This window comes from Delphinus delphis, chromosome 17 (genome assembly GCF_949987515.2).
Source record: "Delphinus delphis chromosome 17, mDelDel1.2, whole genome shotgun sequence".
Classification (NCBI taxonomy): Eukaryota; Metazoa; Chordata; class Mammalia; order Artiodactyla; family Delphinidae; genus Delphinus; species Delphinus delphis.
Genome location: NC_082699.1, coordinates 43,907,878 through 43,932,646, shown reverse-complemented (window position 1 = coordinate 43,932,646; position 24,769 = coordinate 43,907,878). Strand labels below are relative to the sequence as shown.

The 24,769-nt window shown below is 36.1% G+C and overlaps 1 protein-coding gene across 11 annotated transcripts in view; it reads right to left on the bottom strand.

Moving 5' to 3' along the window:
- The window catches only part of VPS13B (vacuolar protein sorting 13 homolog B), a 798,456-nt gene that overhangs the window by 228,603 nt on the left and 545,084 nt on the right, over nucleotides 1–24,769 (bottom strand). For all 11 annotated transcript variants that reach the window (XM_059994971.1, XM_059994970.1, XM_059994972.1 and 8 more), the window contains one exon: nucleotides 13,907–14,594. In XM_059994971.1, coding sequence (XP_059850954.1) covers nucleotides 13,907–14,594 — 688 coding nt within the window. The remainder of the gene's footprint in view (nucleotides 1–13,906; nucleotides 14,595–24,769) is intronic.

Below are 24,769 nucleotides of genomic sequence, written 5' to 3'. Positions count from 1 at the left end.
AACTGGGTAAGTTTAATTTTAACTTCCTTGAGTCCCAGTTTGTTTCCAAAATGGGGATAATAAACTAAATTGTGGGGATGTTGAGAATATTATATTAGATAATATATGTAAGTGGTCTGTATGGGACATGTCATGGTAGGAGTTCAATAAACAGTTACTATTTTGTTTCTTAAGCACAAACTCTAAACAAAATAGGAGTATGTGTGTGGTATATCTTGCAAGTGTCTATTCTTCTTGTTTTTTTTTAATTTTGAAAAATCTTTATCACTTATCTAAAATCAGAGGAATATAATATAAAAGGTAAAAACTAAAAAGCTTTTGTTTATTCGTGGAAATTACGCTCAATTTTGATCTTAGAAGCCAGTAAACTTCTTTATATTTAACTTTTAAAATAATAATTATTGAGGTTTGAAATACTAGTCAACCTATTTTACTTCCCTATCAAACACTTTTGGCTAAGGAGAAATTATACACCTGACAACTTCTCTGCATTTTGGTCCTGATAATTATCAGAATTATATTCTCACCTTCTTTCTCATCCTTTAGAAATACTTTGCCTACATATGAGTCAAGGATGTAAATAATCTGCAAGCCAAAGGTGACTCCTTTCCATTTTTTAAACTAGAAGTTAGAGACTCCTTTTACAAAGGTATCTGAGTATATCAACCTTCACACAAAGAAGAGATTGAAATGACACTTTAAAGTAATTTATAAGTAAACATGGTGAGTCCATCAGGATTTCAATTTCACAGGGCTTTCTTTTTTAAGGAAGATCAAGAAGAGTTCATAACTAGCCAGAGTAGGGAGGGAGAAAATACCTAAAGAGGAATTAGGGTAATAGGCAAAGGCTTGGAGATTCCCTACTTTCCCTTCCGCTTTCTGACTTCATTGACAAGACGTTCCTAGATGATTCTTTAGCTGAATCCTTTTATAACCAGCCAAGAATACACAAAGGTTTTCCTTAACAGAAATTGAATAAAATTTAAAGGAAAGCATTTTGGGAGGGTCTATTGTATTAAATCAATTTGCCTCTATCTATGAAATTGATATGGTTACATCTCCCAAGGGCCTCTTTCAGAAGCCATGGTTGTACTTGGTTTTGGAATGCTCAAAAACGGTTGGAAGAATAACTCCCTGCAATGAGTGGTTACTTTCAGAATAGTCACCTTCCAACCACTGGACATGTAAAAGGCAAAGCTACAGGTTTGCTGAGTTTCTTATGTTTTTCTGTATTTATTTTATGATCCTTCGTTTAATGGCTATCTTATTATTATTATTTTTTTAATGTAGCCACAGAAGCAAATGTAGTCCATGAGGGACTTCCCTGGTGGTGCAGTGGTTAAGGAATACACCTGCGAATGCAGGGGACACAGGTTTGATCCCTGGTCCAGGAAGATCCCACATGCCGCGGAGCAACTAAGCCCTTGCACCACAACTACTGAGCCCGTGCACCTAGAGCCCATGCTCTGCAACAAGAGAAGCCACCGCAATGAGAAGCCTGCACACCGCAATGAAGAGTAGCCCCGGGCACAGCAATGAAGACCCAATGCAGCCAAAAATAAATAAATAAATAAAGTTTAAAAAAAAAATGTAGTCCATGAAGCCTCTACAATACCTGGAAATTAAATCATGGGGGAACCTAGATCCATAAAACACAGTAACAATGCAATGGTATAACAGCAAAATCAACTGAGAAACCAGTTCTAAATTGCTATGGATGCAAGGTCAGTGCCACCGTCTCCTTGTCAATATCTAGGCATTTGACTAACTCCTTAAGTGTTTTTTCACCTCATAAGATGTGACAGGAAGGGGAAGAGGAGATTTCCTGGTTTGAAATCCCAAGCCTGGAGCCCATAGGAAGAGAAAGAGGAAAAGATTAAAATGGCTACTGGCATGTGTAATCATCAGTGTCCATTGGTTCTTATTTTTAGAACCAAATCTTCCATATCTTGCTAGAAGAAAGTGCATTCTTTCTACTTAATGAAGCTAATCAGCAGATAATATGTGAAATATCATTTCAATGAATTCCTTGTATTTTCTACGCTGTTCTGTGTTGTTCCTGATCTCCTTCCTATTTTGTTACTTTCATGTTAAATTCTAATGTGGGTTTCAGATATTTTATATGACGTCTGATTAAAATTCAGAACAAGGAAAGAAAGGGTGCTGTCCAGTCAAAAAAATGTAGTCAAATAAATTCAAGGATGATCAACTTAATCCCAACTTAAGTCTCTGCTCTAAGTCTGGGTTCTGTAACATTGAAAGCCAATCCAGTGGCTATAAATGATTCCTGCCATTTTTCCTTCACTTTGAGTAAATGTTGATGACTAAAATCGGTGTTAAAAAGGGCTAGGACACTAATCTTTTTATTATGTCCAGAAAGGAAAGTTTATTAAACTCTCCCTTCTACTGCTAATAACTATTGAAGTCCCAACTTATAGCTGAGTATTTCATAGTTCCAAGGTATTTCATAAATATTATCTCATTTGGAGCTCAGACTAAACCATTAAACTACAAAGACTAGATATTATTATAAAGGTATACCTTGTTTTATTGCACTTTGCTTTATTGTGCTTTGCAGATATTGAATCTTTTACAGATTGAAGGTTTGTGGCAACTCTGTGTTGAGCAAGTTGATTGGTGCCATTTTCACAAAAGCATTTGCTCACTTTGTGTCATCACATTTTGGTAAGTTCCCAATATTTCAAATTTTTTTATTATTACATTTGTTATGGTGATCAGTGATCTTTGATGTTACTATCATAATTGTTTTAGGGCACCACAAACCATGCCCATATAAGATAATGAACTTAATCCGCAAGTGTTGTATGTGCTCTAACTGCTCCACTGACTGGCCATTCCCCTGTCTCTCTCCCTCTCCTCAGGCCCCCCTATTCCCTGAGATACAACAATACCGAAATTAGGACAATTAATAACCCTACAGTGGTCTCTGAGTATTCAAGTGAAAGGAAGTGTTGCACATCTCTCACTTTAAATCAAAAGCTAGAGATGATTAAATTTAGCGAGGAAGGCACATTAAAAGCCCAGACAGGCCGAAAGCTAGGCCTCTTGCACTAGTTAGCCAAGTTGTAAGTGCAAAGGAAAAGTTCTTGAAGGAAACTGAAAGTGCTACTTCAGTGAACACATAAACGATAAGAAAGTGAAACAGCCTGATTGCTGATATGGAGAAAGTTTTCGTGGTCTGGATAGATGATCAAACCAGCCACAACACTTCCTTAAGCCAAAGCCAAATCCAGAGCAAGGCCCTAATTCTCTTCAGTTATATATAAAGGCTGAAAGAGGTGAGGAAACTGCAGAAGAAAAGTTTGAAGCTAGCAGAGGTTGGATCATGAGGTTTAAGGAAAGAGACCATCTCTGTAACATAACAAGGTGAAGCAACAAGTGCTAATGTAGAAGCTGTAGTAAGTCATCCATAAGATCTAGCTAAAATAAGTAATGAAGGTAGCTACACTAAACAACAGATTTTCAGTGCAGACGAAACAGCCTTATATTGGAAGAAAATGCCATCTAGGACTTTCATAGCTAAAGAGGAGAAGTCAATGCCTGACTTCAAAGCTTCAAAGGACAGGTTGATTCTCTTATTAGGGGCCAATGCAGCTGGTGACTTGAAGTTGAAGCCAATGCTCATTTACCATTCTGAAAATCCTAGGGCCCTTGAGAATTACACTAAATCTACTCTGCCTGTGCTCTATAAATGGAACAAAGCCTGGATGACAGCACATCTGTTTACAACATGGTTTCCTGAATATTTTAAGCCCACTGTTGAGACCTATTGCTTAGAAAAAAAGGTTCCTTTCAAAACATTACTGCTCACTGACAATGCACCTGGTTACCCAGGAGTTCTGATGGAGATGTACAATGAGATCAATGTTGTTTTCATGCCTGCTAACACAACATCCATTCTGTAGACCATGGATCAAGGAGTAATTTCAACTTTCAAGTTTTATTATTTAAGAAACACATTTTGTAAGGCTATAACTGCCATAGATAGTGATTCCTCTGATGGATCTGGGCAAAGTAAATTAAAACCTTCTGGAAAGGATACACCATTCTAGATGCCATTAAGAACATTTGTGATTCATGGGAAGAGGCCAAAATATCAACATTAACAGGAGTTGGGAAGAAGTTGATTCCAATCCTCATGGATGACTCTGAGGGGTTCAAGACTTCAGTGGAGGAAGTAATTGCAGATGTGGTGGAAATAGCAAGAGAACTAGAATTAGAAGTGGAGCCTGAAGATGTGACTATATTGCTGCAATCTCATGATAAAACTTTAACGGATGGGGAGTTTCTTCTTATAGATGAGCAAAAAAGTGGTTTCTTGAGATGGAATCTACTCCTGGTGAAGATGCCATGGAGACTGTTGAAATGACAACAAGGGGCTTAGAATATTACACAAACTTAGCTGATAAGGCAGCAGCAGGGTTTGAGAGGATTGACTCCAATTTTGAAAGAAGATCTACTGTGGGTAAAATGCTATCAAGCAGCATTGCATGCTACAGAGAAATCGTGAAAGGAAGAGCCAATCAACGTGGCAAACTTCATCGTTACCTTATGTAAAGATACTGCAACAGCCACCCAAATCTTTAACAATCACAATCCTGATCAACACAGAGGCAAGACCCCACACCAGCAAAAAGATGAGAACTCGCTAAAGGCTCAGATGATGGTTAGCATTTTTAGCAATAAAGTATTTTTCAAGTAAGGCATGTACATGGTGTTTTAGATATAATGCTATTGCATACTTAACAGACTACACTATAGTGTGAACATAACTTTTATATGCACTGGGAAACCAAAAAATTCTTGTGATTTGTTTTACAGCAATATTTGCTTTATTGTGGTGGTTCTAGAACAGAACTCACAATATCTCTGAGGTATGCCTGTACCTATTTTAGAGATAAACACTAAGAAATTTAGTTATTTGCATGAAAGAGCCTTGGCATTAGAGCCACGACTAAAAGTAGAAATTTCTGATTTCCACTCCCAAACCCTTCCCCATACATAAATCCCCCCCACTGGCTGGGTTCCTTCTTATTTAACTTTCTCACCACAACTCTCCCTGAGTGATGTACTAGAGTGCCTCCCATTTAAAAGACCTACTTACTCGCTGAGTCCTGTCAAAGCAATAATTTCATTTCACATTACTACTGGCCAGCAAGAAACGTTCCTAGCAGCTAAATTTTCAGATAAATGTTCAAGTTGTGATCATTATGACATTAAAGTCACAGGTTAATTCTAAGCCTTTCCAGGGACATTAACAAAACTGTTAATTCTAAAGAGACATGTAATTCAATCCTTCTCTTAAAGTCACAAGAACTAAATGAAATCAAGATATGATTTATGAGGTGTTAGAAGCCAGTTTATGATTTTCTAACTGTTGGTTTACTTAAACGTCTTCAGCACATTTTCTGCAGACCTATTCATGAAAGAGTAAAGAAGCCAATTATTATAACTGAAAATTTGCAAACTACACAATATCTATAATGGCACTGAAATGACATGAATTTTTTTTTTTTTTGGCCGATTACAACCCCTATTTTAAACTCAGCCTAAACATATTAACAATGATGAAAAAAGCAACAACCACCATAACATTAACAATTCACTGAGCTCTATGCTGCACACTTAGCTAAGAGCTTCATATACATCGTTTAATCCTCGCAGCAACCCCAGGAGGTTGCTACCAGTATATCCCCATATTAAAGATAAGGAACTGAGGCTTAGGGAGGTTAAATAACTTATCCAAGGTCACACAGCTGTATGTAGCAGAGCATGGATAAGAACTCACAACTAACTCTAAATCTTGACCTCTAAATGAACTCTATTCCATGTTTGCCTCTTAATTGAATCTGAAGCCGTATCTGTAACATTTATAAAACTAGAAAATGAAGGAAGTGTCCCATACTAGAGGTATCATGACATGGGTGTTTCTAACCTACACAGAAGTTGTGTCATAACCTGCTTTTTTAGAAAGATAAGTTCTAATCAACCGTAATTTCTGTATTTTAGTTTAGTTGATGTTTGAAAAATTACAATAAGATAAAAAGGTTGCAAGAGGGCAGAAGCAATTGTTTTCAAATTAGTTTGTTAGTCCCTAGCACCCATTAACGAGTAGTAAGATGACTGTGTACTGAGGGAGCAGTGGGTGGGGGTAGCGAAATCCCTCAGAATGGTTCAACTCCTTCACAATTGACCAGATGGCACAGTCATTTCTTCAAAAACAAACAAAAAGCCCCAAACAAACAAGAAGAAAAATGACTTTTTGAGGCTGCCTTGGGCTGCATAGTCAAGATATGAGGCAATTTCAAATCTGGACTCCATTACCTTAAACAAAACAAATACCAATTTTTAAATATTTATAAACACAACTAATACGATTATGTTAAAACAACTACATACATCTTTATTTAAATGAGAATTGCCAATAATACAGCTGCTACATGTAAAGGTGCTGGCAGAAGATCTCATTTCTGTTAGAGGTTGCTCCAAGTTAGAAGGGCATGGAAAAAGGCCATTATTTTAATATTTTAAAAAGAAACCTGTTAACTCACAGATAAACTATCTACTTGGACTAGATGGAAAATCATTTATAGGTTATTAGTATTAATAGTCATAAAAGAAATTGAAGTTGATAATTTATACTTCAAATAATTTGCCATTTTTTTAAATTATGGAGAGTAACATGAAACACTTGCAAGTATAGCTGGTATAATTTAAGATCACTAAATTATGCAGATTGGGGACTATATTAATGACACTTTCAAAATCATAAGCAATTCTCATCATTCTTATTTCACTTCAGGTTTCTAAAATAGATGTAGATATAGGTATACATAAAGATTCCATTTTATTCTGGGTAGCATCCCATGTAGAATTAGGTTTTTTAATATATATGTGTATAAATGGTCTTATAAGATACACACATATGTCTATATAGTCACATGTGCTGAGAAGGCAGATTGACATGAGGAACAATGAGTTTCACAGCATTTCCTCTTCTAACGTGATTTTATAATATATGAAAGAATATCCCTAAGGAACACATTGAGAGAACACTATTACCACCCTTTGAGTATTTGGGTATGTTCTTTGCTTAATGGTGACATGGGCAGAATCAAGTTAATACTGACAACTCCCTGGGAGCAGTAATTATTCATTACAATATATTTAACTGATCTGTGCTTATAGATGTAAAGATATTAAAGTATCACTTTTGGAGGAAATCCTGTATTAAGTTTCTCAGAAAACCATGCCTCCACTAATGGACCAGAAAATATTTTTATTATTTTAAAATTGCAGGATTTCTGGTGCCAGCCAAAATTGAAATAAGCTCAGTACAGCCCATCTCCCATGCTGCTTAAATGAAAACTCAAGAAAAAAGACAAAACACAAATACCTGACGACTCTCAAAAGTAAACAAGAGCAATGCAGACTGGGGAGGGGAGTTAAACTTGCAGATATGATCCAACAGTGGTGAATTTTCTATTTTGTTTTGTTTCAGTTTTCCTCTTTTTCCTTATAACTTTGACTTGAGAGTGAGTCCTAAATTGTGGTGCAGTGATAGCAGGAACAGCCGAAAGTCCAACAGAAACCCTGTCTGGAAGATAAGACCCCTGTTTTCAATACTGTTGGGGAAACCAGCTGCTTTTTAGTTTTCTTCTTTCTCTCCTAGTTTTGCCCCAAGTGTGGGCTGTGTGTGTGTGTGTGTGTGTGTGTGTGTGTGTGTGTGTAAAGTTGTACAATGCAGTGGCTGTGCTGTGGTGGCAGTGACACAAGCATTTAAGATATTATGGAAGAATTACAACTGTGTTTCATGAGCTAAAGGTAAACATGCTTGAAATAAATGGAAATATAGAAGTTCTCAGAAGAGAAACAGAAACTACAAAAAAATAACCAAATGGAAATATTAAAACAGAAAAATCCAATAGAAATTATCCAATATGAAGAACAGAGAGGAAAAAAGAAAGAACAGTGAATGGAGTCTCGGGGATCTGAAGAGCAATGTAAAAAAGCTTCACTTTGGAGTCCCAAAAGGACAGTAGGAAGATTGGTACAGAAAAATATCTAAAGAAAGAATAGCCAAAAAGTTCCTAAATTTAGTTAAAAAAATATTTACAGAGTCAAGAAACTCGGAGAACCTCCAACAGGATAAATTTAAAGAAATCAAGCCAGACACATCATATAATAAATCTCAGGAAACCAAAGATAAAGAAAAAAATCTTGAAAGCAACTAGAGGAAAACAACACATTACATATATGGAAACAAGGATTGGAATTACCATGAATTTCTCATCACAAACCACAGAGGATAGAAGAGAATGGAACAATATCACTGAAGTGCTGAAAGAAATGTCAACCTAGAATTCTATATCCAGCAAAAATATCGTTCAGGAATGAGAGACAGAGAAAATAATACTCCCAGATAATGGAAAACTAAGAGAATTTGTTGCTACAGACCTGCTCTAAAAGAAATGCTAAAGAAGTTCTTAATGCTGAAGGAAAACATACCACAGGAAAACCCGGAACTTTAGGAATGAAGGAGGAGCTCTGGACATGGTAAATTCCTGGGAGAAATATAAAACGTACTAGTTTTTTCCTCTTTAGTTCTTTAAAATATGTAAGATTATTGAAACAAATGTCAAAATCTTATCTGGTAGGATTTTCAGTATGTGTAGATGTAATATATATTGGGGAAGGGTAAAGAGACCTTTATGATTGTAAGACTTTTACATTTTCTTGGAGTGTTAAAATATTACCACTAACTAGACTGACTGTGAAAGATTAAGCATATATATTGGAAACGTCAGAGCAACCACTAAAATACATTACAAAGACACACAGCCAAAAAGCAAATAGATAAACAGAATACTAAAAATTATTCTGAATTGCAGCTAGGGAAAAATCTATTACTACTAAAAAAATAAAATGAAGAGTAGTCCTATATCATTCCTCAAAATCCTAGCAGTTTTCCTTAAACCATCCCATACAAATGATACTAAGCTTTTCTAAATTGTTTCTCCGGAAGTCGAACTTACAGTTCTTACTTAACTCTACTTAACTTCAAGCGTTTCACAAGCTCTCCATGTCATGAAGATCCATATCCTGTTAAACGTTCATCATTAGCTATAATAAGTATAATTACTAAATGATGAGAGATGCCTGAAGGCTGAAACTGGGTCTTATTACTGGTTCCTCAGCATCTTGAATATGTCTGATAAATAGCCAGTGTTCAAATAGAAAAAATGAATGACTATTCCCAAAGATTGCCTGAGTGTAGAAATGAAGGCACACTAGGGATCGTAAGTTCATACTAAAATAATGTCAAGTTGATTGTCTAAAAGGGGGGTTGTGATTTTAAAAACCATGCTGATTAATTTAAAATAGTTACCTCGAGCTATAACACTATATTCCAACAATGCTCAAAGGATTTTTAGTATTTGCTTTCAGGGTCTTCACTGCAATCTCTTGAATATGTCAAATAAAAATCACATCTTCATAATTTAATGTGAAAAGTACTTCCATCTTTTTAGAATTACCCAGAGCCAAGCTTAAACAATGAATGAAGTCAGTGATCAAATGGCTTTTACCATTTTTATGATCCTAATGAATTAGAGAATCAAAACCTCTGAGATGACCAGGGCCTTAGAGGTCTCCTGTGTATGAATTATTTTGTAACATTCTTATTGGTTCCCTCATTAATTAATGAGTTAAGTAAAATCTTTGACATGTTCATTTTGTATTTATATAAGAATTATGATTTTTTTGAAAATTATCTTCTGAACACGATAAGTGTTTTGACGGAGTGACACAAAATTCTTTGTTTACTTTTTGTTCCATATGATTTCCATACAAAGTAACATTAGCATATATAATAATAGTTTGACTTTCACATAAAACAGTAAACAATTACACGCTGTTGTGCTAAAAGTTTTTTTACAATCAAATGTTTCTGTCCTCTTAAAAAAGAAAATCCATTATCTCCAAAACAACCTCTGGTCACATCTGAAATGCTGAAATTGGGTGATCACTGAACTGCACATATATGCTAAAACTGCTACTGGTTGGCTGCCACTTGAGTTACCTTACAAAAAAGGATTAATTTTAGAATCAAGAGAGAAAGTATGAACACTACAGAAAGACATAACATGTTTCTTCTTTCATTTTAAACTTGTGATGCCTTTAACCTTTCCTTGACCTTTCTTAGAAAGTTAGCTGCCTGGTGATACCCCTTTTTGTCCCTCCAATTAAGACATTGCCAATAGTCCCTTCACTTCAGAATCCAGAAATGCAACTGGCCACTTCCACTTTACTCCTTCTCTTCCCCATGAATGTTAGTGTTACGGTTATTCATATTTTTCTCTTTTTTCTTACCCACATGGTTACTATTTCAAAGCTTCAAAAGAATCCTGGACATGGAACACTGCTTTCTTCAGGATTAAAAGTGCTACATGAAGCGTTTCTGGACGACTAAATTGGTAATGGAACTTTGATAGTTCATTCAAGTGGACCAATTTAAAATAGAAATTCCTCAAATCAGTTTTTGAAAAATAACTTCATGAATATTTAATAAAATTTATGTATTTAAGTACTGGATAAACTAATTAGTGTTCCACTAGAATATCAAAAGAAAACTTGCATCTTTAAAACAAGTCAAAATAAATTGTAATCTGATAGGGTAGTGGCTTACAGATGTCAACTTCCTGAGGCCAAAGCTAGTTTAAATATTTTTAGAAAGGTAAGTATGGGGAGACGAATTCCAAATTACAGAATGATAAAACTTTAGATCTGGAATGAGCCTGGTTGGTATCTTTTATAATCATCACATTTTACACATAAGGAAACAGAAACCCAAAGAAGTGAACTGCCGGGCTAAGATCACTCTGCTAATTAACAGGAACAATTAAATCCCAGGTTTTCTGCTTCCTAATTTAGTAATCTTTCTACTATATATTGATATTAATAACTAAAGCAGTAGCAGCAAACATTTATGAGGGCCTACTACTTGCTAGACTCAATGCTAAGTACTTTCATTAATTATCTCTTTTCGATTTCATAATCGCCCTATGACATAGGTAGGTAGGTACACGTCTCCTAAGTGACAGAGTTAGAATTTCAACTCAGGTTTGTCATTTACCAAGAGAGGCTGTACTGTGTAGTCACATCATGGACACATATATGCAAAGTCACCAGTTAAAACAAAGAAAGCGAACCGTTTGCATGGTCTGGAGAGGGACAATGGAGGTTGACTGACAACTGCAATTCACATCTTTCTGTCCATTCCATGGAGCCATACAGGGTGAGAGACTCAGAAGTCCAAAAAATCTTGGTTTTGTATTTTAGCTCTGTCTATTGCTAAGTCTGTAATCTTGGACAAGTTACTTCTCCAAACTTTAGTTTCTTTTTATGTAAGATGGGAACATATTTCCCACAGAGTTGTTATGAGGATTAAGTGAGATAATGCATTTAAAGCAGTTAGTACAATGCCTGGCACAGACTGAATACTCAATAATTGCTAGTTGTACTTTTTGTTTTTTAGCCATTGTATTTTAACTACTTGTTTTCAGACAAATTTCTCCAAATCACTAAATTCATTTTTAAGAAACATGCTAACTTATACTGATGACTCTATTAGCATAGTATAAATGTCCAAGAAGATGCTTTTTGTGTAAGGAAAGGCATCCACAAGAATATTATGCAAAGGATGCTCCTTAGGAGGTATGTAAGACTTTTTCCTCCCACAGGTAACTCCCCTATACTCAATCTGGCCCATAACCTTCATCCTAAACTTCATCTACTGAAATTGGGTTCCACATTGGTCTATGCACAAGGATGTTTTTTTAAACAAAAAATGCTTTATTATTTCAACCTAGGAACCAGTTACAATTCAAATGTACACCTTTGCTATGAGCCCTGAACTTTGCTGAACTTAGTATCTTTTAGTAGAAGCTGCTAAAGCCACCCACCCATAAAGCAACTGCAGCTGAAAGCACTTAAGGAGGGGCTTGGAATTAACTTTTATTCTCCCAATCCTACACCTACTTTTTGCCAATGCTAAGCAGACACCCAAACAGGTATCAGGTCTACAGGCATGAGTCCTTGAATCATATAACATCAACTACTTCAGCACTTCTCCCATCTCCAGTGACCTGAAGTACCCATTATATTACAGGCACTCAGTAAATGAGAACATGTTTGAAGAAGGGAGGCAGTGGTGGCTGGTAAATGTTGAACATCTGGCTCTCAGAGCAGGACAGCTGATTGACAGCATTTGCCAGTATCTGTGGTGTAAATATTCTCACTATGGCGATTTAAACTACCAGTGGTTTAACAACGGTCTTTCAAAGTTCCTAAAAATTTAACAATCAGCTCTTTTGAGCCAGTATGAGCCAGCACCAGCACATCAATGGAGAGAGGGCCAGCAGGCAGCCTAGGAGGTAACGCTACGATTTTCCTCCTTAGCAACTGGCCAGTTACCACCTTCTAAAGTAGAGGACTTGAACTATACCTCTGCAAGAGCCAAGGGCTCCTTTGAACCTACATCCTTGGGCTGAATCCTGACCCTCACACCTGCTATCTACTCTCCAGGAGCCTGCTGTGTAAAATGATTCTCCTTAATGCCAAGAATGAACCAGCCTGACTTCCAGATTGGACAAATTCTCCAGATACCTCACTGCTGGCGTCCATCTGCTACACGGGACCACCTGAGAACAATAAAATGCCTGAATTATACCCGAGCTTGCTAGGGCCCTCTTCCAATACTGGATCTTAAGACGATCCAGCTACCTTCTCTGGTAGTCTTTCCCGCCAAATCTCTAATTCTACATTAACTCAGGGAAAAGGTCTCTGTATCTTCTTTGGCCCTGTTTTCATTAGCTCTTGTTACTTAAGAGCCCATAGGTCTTAAATCTGAACCCCTGATCACTTTCCTAGTCTCAACAGGCAACAAGCTTCAGAAGTTCAATATAATTATTATAATATATGACACTCTCAGGTTATAAGGAAGGTTTGGATGGGGCAAGGAGAGCCAGCTGGCCAACACCACTAATAAATGCACTTGTTGTAGATGTATAAAATCTTTTTTTTTTTAAAAGGAAGTAGCATTTTAAAATTTTTTATTTATTTATTTATGGCTGCCTTGGGTCTTTGTTGCTGTGTGCGGGCTTTCATTGTGGCGGCTTGTCTTGTCACAGACCACAGGCCCTAGGCGCGTGGGCTTCAGTAGTTGTGGCTCACGGGCTCTAGAGCGCAGGCTCAGTAGTTGTGGCGCACGGGCTTAGGTGCTCTGCGGCATGTGGGATCTTCCCGGACCAGGGATCGAACCCGTGTCCCCTGCATTGGCAGGCGGATTCTTAACAACTGCGCCACCAGGGAAGCCCAGATGTATAAAATCTTTAGGTCATCTTACTTTACTAATAAACCTTCTCAAATACACTTAATATTATGCTGTTACAGCAAGATGATTAGGGCAAAAGAATACCAAAACAATAAACTTCATTTTCTAAGGTTTTTCTGTTTTTACCTGAACAGCTGCATTGACATGGAAAGCATACCTATGGGCTATTAATATGAAAAAAACACTTTGCTTCCTAATCACTGGAAATTGTTAAGCATTTCAATAGCCCAGAAAGAGCCCCTGTTTCATTCAGTTCCTGAAAAAAAATTCAGAGGCACAGTAAGAACACTAAGGCTAAAAACCCTGTTACATTTCAAACATTTACTTAAACATGATTCAGCTGTGGGACATGAACTTTACATATTCTGTAGAGAAAAGAAGTCTTGTCTGGTCTGCCGGCTGTTTTCTGCTTGATCAATATTCAATGTTTGGGACTAAAAGTTAGTATGTAGTAGTAGTGATTAGCACCCCAGTAAATTTGAAGGCTCTTACCTGTACATTTGTAATCAGAGGCCACCCCTTTAAGCACAGCATCGAAAATGGATATTTCCACTCGCTGCTTTCTGTGGTGACAACTCAGAAGCAAAGAAGGCTGGGACACAATAAAGTACAAAAAAGGTTCTAGCTGCAGGTCACCAGTTCCTCTTCGTCCAGGTTGCCGAACGATAGTTATGCCAAGCGCTTGTCTAGCAGATAACCTTGTGGATGCATGCAGACTTTCCAGAGAGAGGACCCCTATTTTTTTCCCTGAAGGAAAAGATATGTTGCTGCTTAAGAGATCTTCTGCTGTGACCATGGAAATACATGCCTGGCTGGGCTTAGCGACGTCTGAATCAACTTCTGGGAGATTTAATGAACTCTTGCCTGTTTTTTCATTATCCTTTTGTTCTTGCAATTTTGATTTGGGCAAGGCCATACAGGAATAGGTCATTAGTGAGATTCTACTTGCAGTAATGAATATGTCAAAAGGAATAAAATTTAGATTTTTTACAATTGATGACTGGCGTGAGGGACGGGCAATGCGATGCTGACTGGTACCACTGTGCTGCTCTATTTGTACGATTCTGATTTTAACACTGTCACTGCCAATTCCACTATCCTGAGCACCACTGTACCGAGATGAGGTATCAGCCATGGTTCCATCATATGTATCCATTTTTTTCTGTTCTTGCTTAGAGATCTGTAAGGAAAAATAATAAAATGTTTTAAGCTAGTTATATTCCAAGTGTTACTATATAAATGTTATAGAAGCATGTTAAAAATGGGTCTAGTATAACTGAGAGTAATCATAGAAAGAAACTAGGCGCTCTTTCAAAAAAATTATTCATGTTAAAATGCCAAGACAATACTTAGGATAAACATCAAATGTGCATTTCTATCATTAAAATATATTTTTCAGAGGAATTCCCTGCCGGTCCAGTGGTTAGGGCGCTGCGCTTTCACTGCAGAGGGTGCGGATTCAATCCCTGGTCGGGGAACTAAGATCCCCACAAGCCAAAAGAAAAATAAATAAATAAATAAAATGTACCTTTTCGTGTCAGACTTTACTTTCTTTGCCTTTTAAAGAGTTACATTAGTTAGTATTCTTTACCGTGATCTTCCAAGTAGTATAATAAACTGTTTCCAAATCATGATTACCATTGGTTGAAATTATATTTTACGCAGGAGTAGTTTATATTGTTTACCTGTCATTATAAAACTGATTTATAGGATTTTGGATAGTAAAAGAGGGAAAAGTCAGTAGTTCTAAATTATGAAGGACAAAGAAAACTAAATGTGTGCCATTCAAAACGATGTTTATTTTCCTTTACTACAACAGGACTTGAAACAAGGGTAAGTGTAAGTGATCAAGCAAAATGTAAGTAATTAAAACCCTTGAAGGTGGATTTTCCCTTTGTGCACTGAATGTATCCATGATTTCTCAAAATTTTCCACCAATTGCCTACATAGAGAACAAAGAACAACTTGGTGGTAGCAGCAGTTATGACTACTTTGGCAGCACAACAGCAAGACCTCCAGTCTGATTCTTTGGTTCCCTTTTTTAGTCTCCCAACCATTAGTTTGTGATACACTATTTGAGACCTAGATATTTCACTTGATTTTTCACTGAAGTGATTCAGATTCATTAAAGAAATCATGGAAAGTCTGAGAGAAAAACCAAACCCTCCCGACCCCCATTTTATTACCAAACATAGCCAATGGCAATCTTTCAGTGTATTTCCTTTCGTCTTTTTTCCTACCTGTGCGTAGGTTCCCTCCCACCCCACCCCTTTATGGTTATAATAATACTGTAGAGACAAATTTGAAACCCTTTTTATTTTTTTCTCTGCGTTGGGTCTTCATTGCTGCATGCGGGCTTTCTCTAGTTGGGGCGAGCAGGGGCTACTCTTCGTTGCGGTGCATGGATTTCTCATTGTGGTGGCTTCTCTTGTTGCAGAGCACGGGCTCCAAGCACACGGGCTCAGTAGTTGTGGCTCACGGGCTCTAGAGCTCAGGCTCAGTAGTTGTGGTGCACGGGCTTAGCTGCTCCGTGGCATGTGGGATCTTCCTGGGCCAGGGATCAAACCTGTGTCCCCTGCATTTGCAGGCGGATTCTTAACCACTGGGCCACAAGGGAAGTCCCTGCAACCCAATTTTTTTACATGCTAATGTACTCTTCATAAATGCCATTTTAAAAAGCTGCGTAATATATCATTTAACGTTAGGAATAATTTGTTCAACTATTCCCATATAATTGGAGTTTCAGGTATTCAACTTTTGCCAACAAATATCTATGACAAACATCCAATAAGATTTTCTTAAGAGGATCCCAGAAGTGGGATTACTAGGTAAATGGTATGAAGAAGTTTAAGGTTGTCAAATATTGCCAGCACCTTTCCATAAAGGGTGCACTAAACTATATTACGATCAGCAGTGGAAAAATATTCCCAAAGTACTGGGTATTGCTTCTCATTTTTTAGGCTGTTCCTTAATTTGGTAAATATAGTATCATTTTTCCACATGCTACAAATTATTATAAGTTGCTTGTGAAAATGTTAAAAGGCAGTTAAATAATTCAAGACAATGATGTTATAGTCATTAAAATTTTTCAAATAATAGTTTTTGTTAATTTATTTTAAAGTTGTTCAGGAAGGCACATTGTTGTTAGAAAAATCCAGCCTCAGGTATTTGAAACAAAAACAGCTAATCCCCGTTCTCTGAAGACACCACGTTCTTTTAAACCATTCTAGGTATACCATGCTCTTTCCCTTCCTGGAGCCCCCTTCTGAGCTCGATGTAGCTGGCAAACATTTAGCTATCCATGAAGACTCAGAACAATGACACCTGTCTGAGAGTTTTGCTTTCAACTCTTTTCCTGCTTGGTGATCCTAATAGTTAGCTCAGACTTCTATTTTAGAATTTATTATTTTCTACTAAAATGTTCTGTGGTGGCAGTATCAGATAGTATTAAAACAATCTAAAGGCTTTGGAGTCAGAGAGAAGTAGGGTCAAGTGTGACACCTGCTAATTGTACATTACGGGACAAATTACAATCCACTCTAAGACTACATAATCTCATCTGTAAAATGGGGATAATAAATCCGACCTCAAGGGGTTAGTACGAGGAGTCAATGAGCTAATGTACCTAAAGAGGTCAGCACACTGCCTGGCATATAGTAAATGCCTGATAATGGGCAGCTGCTGTGTGTTTGTCTCTTCTACCAGGTGAAGGACTGCTGGATGGATTGGGCCACATCATTTTGCTTCTGTCTATCACCAAGGAATAGTGCAGTGCCTAGCACACTGAAGAGAGGATCCATAAATGTTTGATGAGATGTTAGTTTCTGATACAATATTAAATGAAAAAATTGCTCTGCAGACTAGAAATACATAATTGTTAATATGTAAATATATGTGTATACTGTACGCTTTAAGGTCTGTCTAGACATATTCATGAGCTCTTTCCTTATCTGCATCCTCCACGTTTTGCGCTGATCACACTTGAAGAAATCCTTGTCTCTGCTAGATGCTCATCCTCACACTGGGGACATTAATACTCAACCCACAAAGTTGTTGCATCATTAAATGTGTTAATGTATTTGACCACACGTAGTAGGCACTCAGTAAAGGGTAAGTTAAAAAAGAAGTCATCTTCTTTGTGAAGACTTTCTCAACCTTTCCAGATGGTGTTAGTCTTTTCAGCTTCTATGCTTTTGTAACAAACTAATGTTATTATAGCACTTTTCAAACACTGGTCTGTCTCAGAGACTGTGAGCAATTGAAGATAAAAAATAAGATAACACTGAGTATGTTTATTATTTGCCAAACATTGTTAGCACATTACATACATTTTCTTTACTAAGTGCTACAACCCTTTAAAGGGGATACTGTTATCCCCATTTTACACCTGAGGAAACTGAGGCTTAAAGAGATTAATCCCAAGGTCAGACTACGGGTAGGAGAGAATGCCATCAGTACTCGTAGCACACACCACATTGCCTGTCACATAGTAAAGCTCAATAACTGTGTGCTGGCCAAGCAAATGAATGTATTTAATTTTTAAATTCAGTAAAATAAAAATAAGGCAATTATCAAAAGGACAATTTAATTGGAAAGGTTTTAGTTATCTATTATAAAAATTTCAAATATACCTCCAACTCCACTACCAGCTAGGAATTCTCAAATAATATGTGAAAAGATAATAAAATCAAGTACATAAGTAATCTAGGATTTACTGCCCAAATTTTGAAGCATTACAAACCAAATATCTGTGTACAGCATAACTAAAAAAATCCTTTAGGTTGAGTTGCACAAGAAACTCAAATCAGGAACTCAACTATCTTTATTCTCTCAATCAGGAAAGGCAACCGCAATTAACTATATCAGACTATACCTTCTATGCACAGAGCATTACATTGTCTTTTTCTGATTTACAAATTTGTATTTAAAAATCTAGCCTCTCTTTCTTTAAAGTGTTCCCCATCAGTGTTAACATGACAAAAACAAACCACCTGTAGGTAAAGATAAAGAAATGCAGTGTCCAGCCCTATTACCTGTTGAGACTGTCACATTAGACTCTAGTGAATGTCAAGGAGCACGATCTTGCGATATAAATAACCAGCAGGGGCAGGACGGCAGCTATCAGCTTGGGTCACATGGGTTACTGAACAGAAGTCAGATGGTAACTAGTTCTACTCACTACTGAGCAGAATGGAATTTGAACCAATGACCCAGAGATGAAAGACTCTCTTATTGTGGGGGGGAGGGGAGGGAGTACAACTTTCCCAGTATTGGACAACTAAATTCTTAAAAATCGGTTAAAAGTCAAGACTTCCTCCAGTTTTCTAAGTTTCTGCACTATTTGTAGAACTGAAATAAATAATCTGGTGATTTTGAGACATATTTAAAAATCCATTGGCTTGTCACCAGTCCACTGCAGATTTATCTATTATATTGAAGAGAATCTGGCCTATCAAGAAGGTTTTATAACTAATTATGTGTGCTAAGCCCTAAACTTGGGCATCAATTTACTATTCCTTTGTGGAAAAAGAAAAGTTCACAGTGTAGTAACTCTGAAAATAACTTTCCTTTATTATTGTCCAAGGGGACTAATAATTTAAGTTGTCAAAAATAGCAATATCTGCTTGCTGTTAGTGAATGCAGCAGAAACATGTATCTCTGAGCAGTGCTATTACATCAGCTCTCCCACTCTTTACCTAACTCATTTAAAATGAACAATAAAAGTTTTCTTTAATTAGCTACTGGTGTGCATTAACATGATCATGATTAAACCATAAAAACCAACTGTACATTACTCTGGTCCCCTCTTCCATATGTTTTGAATTATTCTGTTTGAAAATGTACTTTGCGTCCCTTTTAAAAGTTCGACCTTCTGCTTTCAGAGAATTAAATGCATATTACTGCAGCGAAGAAGATAATGTTTCAGACCTCCAGGCATATATTAAACACACTGGCAGCACTTGAGACAAAATGCTTTACTTATTAGATACTTCCTATTCTAAACAGTGTCATCAAAGGCTAAAAACAAAATCCATATAAAAACTGCACAATGCTTCCACACAGAACCTGTGCCAAAATCCCTGTACTTTCCAACTAATGAGGAAAGGATGTGTACTCTTAACATATGAATGTAAGATTTTCCAAGCATTCACTTTAGGAAACTGGGCTATTGATTCCATATGGGTTATGTTAAATGAAACTGTATTGGTAAAATAACCTTTAAGATATCTGGCATGATAACTATAATTAAACAATATTCAAAAGACTAAAACAAAAGGGAATTTGGTTCCACAATGGCTAATTAAAATAAAATGAAAAAACACAGCATGCCATCTATCAAGATAAATTGTTATTGTTTAAGAACTATTTAAATACTGTTAAAATATACTTTCAGATAAAATCTGAAAAAGCTGGAAAAATATTTGTGGCTTAAAAATGGATAGTTTGGTGAAGAAAAAAATATAGGACTCTGAAATTTTATGCAGAGATAACAGCTTTAAAGCCTTGAGCACAACCAGATGGTACTTAAATCACAGGAATTCTACAGTTTCACTATCAATGGGTTTCAATATGAGAAGGTTTTCAATAGCTAGGAAAACATGTCAAGTTGATAGTTTACTTCTTAGATCATTTCAGCGCATTTCCCCATCCTTTCACAGCTGTATGTGGTACAGATAGCCACCACGGAAAGGGTGCTGAAAGCTGGACTAGTAGCTAGGGAAGCTAATTCCTCCTTTTATGTACTGAGATAGGTAAGTTTACTAGCTCACCTTGGAGTCTGGTAAGAGCCATAGTATCTCAGGAGTAGTGGCTAAAATCACACTTTATGTGACAATACCAAAGAATGCATTAAAATAATTTCAAATGACATTAATTAGATGTTCTGCAGTAGAACTCTGGAGTGGAGAAAGATAAGCTTGATTGATTGAAACTTCTTGTTTGGCCATATCAACATTTTTACGAGCACATTCAAAAGTTAGCCATATTAATAAATATGTTGCAAGTAAATGGATATTAAAAAATTTAAAGTATGTGCAAACCAACCCCGAGAATTAACAAAGACTAAAACATATAATTTTTGCTTTGATGGCTGACAAAAATGGCAATTCAGCACCTATTCCAATATTTTAATTCACATTATTTCTTTTAATCTGTATTTTTAAGGAATCTTTATACACCAGACATAAATATATCCACATATTTTCCCACCTTCTCATCAAAATTATGGTTATATAACAGCAGCAGTTACACTTTAACCTTGATCAAAATATCTTTTGCCAGTCATGAGCTCACTTTTCACATCTTACAAATTATGATAAAGTCAAGTGTGAAACCACAAAATCAAAGTGACAATCACATCTGTATATCACTGTGACATTTATTCTAATTTTGCTGCTCTTGCTAAAATGTAGTCATATATTCAAAAAAGTAAACATGCTATCTTACAAAATCAAATATAAAAAAAAGTCGGTTACAGTGTTTTAATGGTTTTACATACTGGAATTACAAGGGAGAATTTTTAAAAACTTAAAAAAATTATGTGCCTCGTTGCCTAAATATTTTCAAATATACTCTTCTAGCTGTATCTTTAAAAAGTTTGGTTTGGGGGATAGGGTACGGTGGTGCTCCTGGGAAAGGTTGTTGTATGCCTTTAACACAGAGATAGTCTACGCTGGAAGCTTTAGATAAATAGCAAATTGTTGTACCAATCAGAGATACTTCATTTCACCTTGCTTAATTTAGTCAAGTGAACAATAAAAGTGTATTTTTAAGTCTCAACTTTTCAGTGATGTCAGCATTACACTTCATGAACTTTTATCATTTTATAGACAAACTACCACTGCAACTCAGTGATGTGCTAGATAAAATTTATCTAAGCACATTAAATTAAAAAAACATTATAAAGAATAAATTGACTTTGATACGAAATGCCTCCTTCAGTGTTACCAATCCATGCTATTTTTTACTTAAAAAACAAACTTGAACAAGCACTGTATGTACTTGGGTACTACAGAGTGCTAGAAAACAAGGGCTTTTTATATTTTATTTCTCTGAGTCAAATGTTATACAAGAGCCCACATTATATAATTGTTCCCAGTTGGATGGCAGAAAGTTTTCACAATACTGCAGTAATTATGCAAAAGAGCAGAACTAATGATACCCATCACTGCTTAACAGATAGAATGGTAAAGAGTACTATAGTTTCAAGTTTTCCCTTTCATGAAGTTACTTTTCCGGCTCTTTGAAGTTACAGTATGAGGCCACTACTGCCTGTTAAGTATCAGTTGAAATATTCACATTTCAAGACCAGTGCTAACTGCAATAAAAGAAGCATGGAGATAGTTCAGGCAAGGTTGTGTTTTACTGTAGTTGTATTCGGTCTATTGTCTTAATTTAAGTTGTAAATTATGAAAAGGGACCAACTCTAGTGCTAAACTGACTATAATACCTAGATCTTTATCAATGTCTGTTTCAATATGATAAACCAAACAACCAAAAAAAAAAATAAGTATATACACCAACCTATCCATACAAATTCAAATCCTACTTATTGAGATTTTATCAGCAGAGCTGACCCTGAAGACTTTTGTACCTGTCTGTCCTTTCAAACATATATGATTTCACAGCATAAGCTTATTTTCAGGGGCTTTTAAATTCATGAAAAAAAAAATTAGTTCCAGGCAAGACTTCACATACAAAGTCTTAACTCAGAAACAGTTCTGATTCTCTCTCTCTCTTTCTCTACGTCTCTCACATATAAAATTGGAATAGGTTGGCCATTTTTGTTCAAGGAGACTAGGTCTAACTGATTTATACTAACTCCGTAGTTTAAGTCTGACTTGTTTGCTTTTTAGAATGAATTCAGTTTTTAAAAAATAAATATTGACACATTCTGGGAACTCGGACCTTAATCAAAGTAGATGCCTGTACATCTTAGAAACAACAACCTGCTTTGAAATGGCCATGATGTTAATTCTTAAAAAGTGGCTCCTATGTGTACAAGGTAACAACTCTTCATACTGATGAAATCCAAGGTTCATTCCACTGATGTCAATGTGGAAACCATTTTGTCCCATGGCTGCTTAAAGATTTTCAATAGGATTAAATCAGCTGCAAGTCCTCATTATATCAGGGTTTACAATTGTGTCTGAGTTGGAGTCTGTTTCTCATAGAATTTTACTTACAGACTGACTTAGATTGGCTCCTTAGAGCTAGCCTGATTTTACTAGAAACAACTGTATCACATCAGCCACTCTCATAAACTTGCAGTAAGATTGAATCAGCCCTGACCCTGAAGCAGATGAAAGTTTACCCAGCCTATGCATTCTCTGTAAGAGTCACAGAAAAGTTTGCATTTAGTTTCTGCAGCACTGCAGAAGTAGAATATGCTTATTAACTATTCCAGTTGGCCTTTGCCTTGCAATTATGAACCTGATTTTTCTGATAAGAAAACTAGAGTTGAACTTGGAGAAATTTCTATCGATAAAAAACTGTACGAATCCTTGATTATTTTATCCCTCAAATCACATATGCTCTTTTAAAGAAACTATGCAGAGTTTATGGAAATGAAGCAAAAGCATGCATTAAAAAATTTCCCCTAATATTCAATACAAGTTGAAAAATAATGAAAATGGTTTAAGTATATCCATAATTAACTTTAACCAGTAGCTGATTTTCATTGTCAAACAGAATATAGTTAACAAAAATATTAAGATGATTTTCATTGTTATATATTCTATTTACTAAATCTAAACAAACCTGGTTCAGTTAACTGTAGATTTTCTTCAAAGTGAACCTGAATATCAGTATTCTCTACACTGTATCTGATTTTATTGAAGTACATCAAGACATTATAGAATACAGGGTCATTTACAAACTTTTATTGGCTCCCCTTTAACTTCATGATGGCAGATTAAATCCAAATTGAACTAAAGCTATATATTGATTCTGTGTGTCATATGTTATCAATACCTTAATGATGCAACAGACTTGAAATGCAAAATAGTCAAGATGTTGAGAGAAACATTTGCTTATGCCCTGCAGCCATTTCTTCTTTTCTATTAGAACAACTTTGTTCTTCTCTGCTACTCCATAAAAATCATCACTAGGTCAAAATGGCCTTCCACACAAACTGCTTTGATCATATTAACCTCTCCCTTCAATCCTTAGAAATTTGAAGTATTCTCTAAATCAGGTTAAGTATTCCTAACTTTAGCTCTGGTCAGCTAGCCCTACAACATTCGTAAATTTTCATATGCTGATATATCCCAAGTAATTCTTGCAGTTCTAAGAAAGAAACTTTCTGTACATTAATGAAGGTAATCCAACCTACAGCTTAAGGATATTCCCAGTCATGTGGGACTGCTTGAATAAAAGTTTAAAAGTTAGAAGGAAAATGTACATTACTACTCCCAAATATCAAGCATCATTTCTACAAACATTAAAGTAGTAACAAAGTCTAGGAAGAACTTACATCTCTCTAAACCTGTTAAGGAATAAAGTTTCTATTTTTTTAAAAAAAATTTTATAGTTAACACTTGAACAAGTTTAAACTGCGCGGGTCCTCCTATATGAGAATATTTTTCAGTAGTAAATACCACAGTACTATGTAGGCTGTAGTTTGTTGAACCCACAGATGCAAAGGAACCTCGAATACAGAGGGCCGACTGTAAGTTATATACAGATTAACCCCTGCATTGTTCAAGGGTCAACAGTATTTTTAAGGTAACATTATTCACTCAAGTATGGTTAATGTTTAGACTTTAGCTATAATAATTTTATTGGGATAAAATATTTCTTGAGTTTCTTAAACACGAGCCAATGTCAAAATTACTGAGCAAGATGTGGAATAACAATTTTATTTCACATTATTCATTCACTTAACAAATTCTTATTGAACAACTACTATGCTCTAGGCACTGGCTGGGGATATAGCAGAAACAAAGTCCTTACCTTCATGGAGTTTACATTCTAGTGGGGAAGTCAGGTAATAAAATTTTATATGATAACACGCACACACACTCACAACCCGTATTTGCTGACGAACTGGATGTTGGGTATTATGAGAGAAAGGCAGGAGTCTAAAATGATTTGAGTTTTTTGGCTGGATCAACTACAAGAATTCAGAAAGATGATTTTCCAGGCTCTGCAGGCAGCTTCCCAATCAATCTCTGTGTTATGATTTAACAATGATTTAACATCTGCCTTTCCAACCTTAGCCTGTTTTCCCAAGAATCATAAATGACCACAGTGATTGTCACATAGGGAGATGATGACACACCACCATACCCCATTTTAAAAGACTCTCTGGTTCAATTACGATGTCTTCCTAGTTCCTCCAGCAAGCCAAATCCC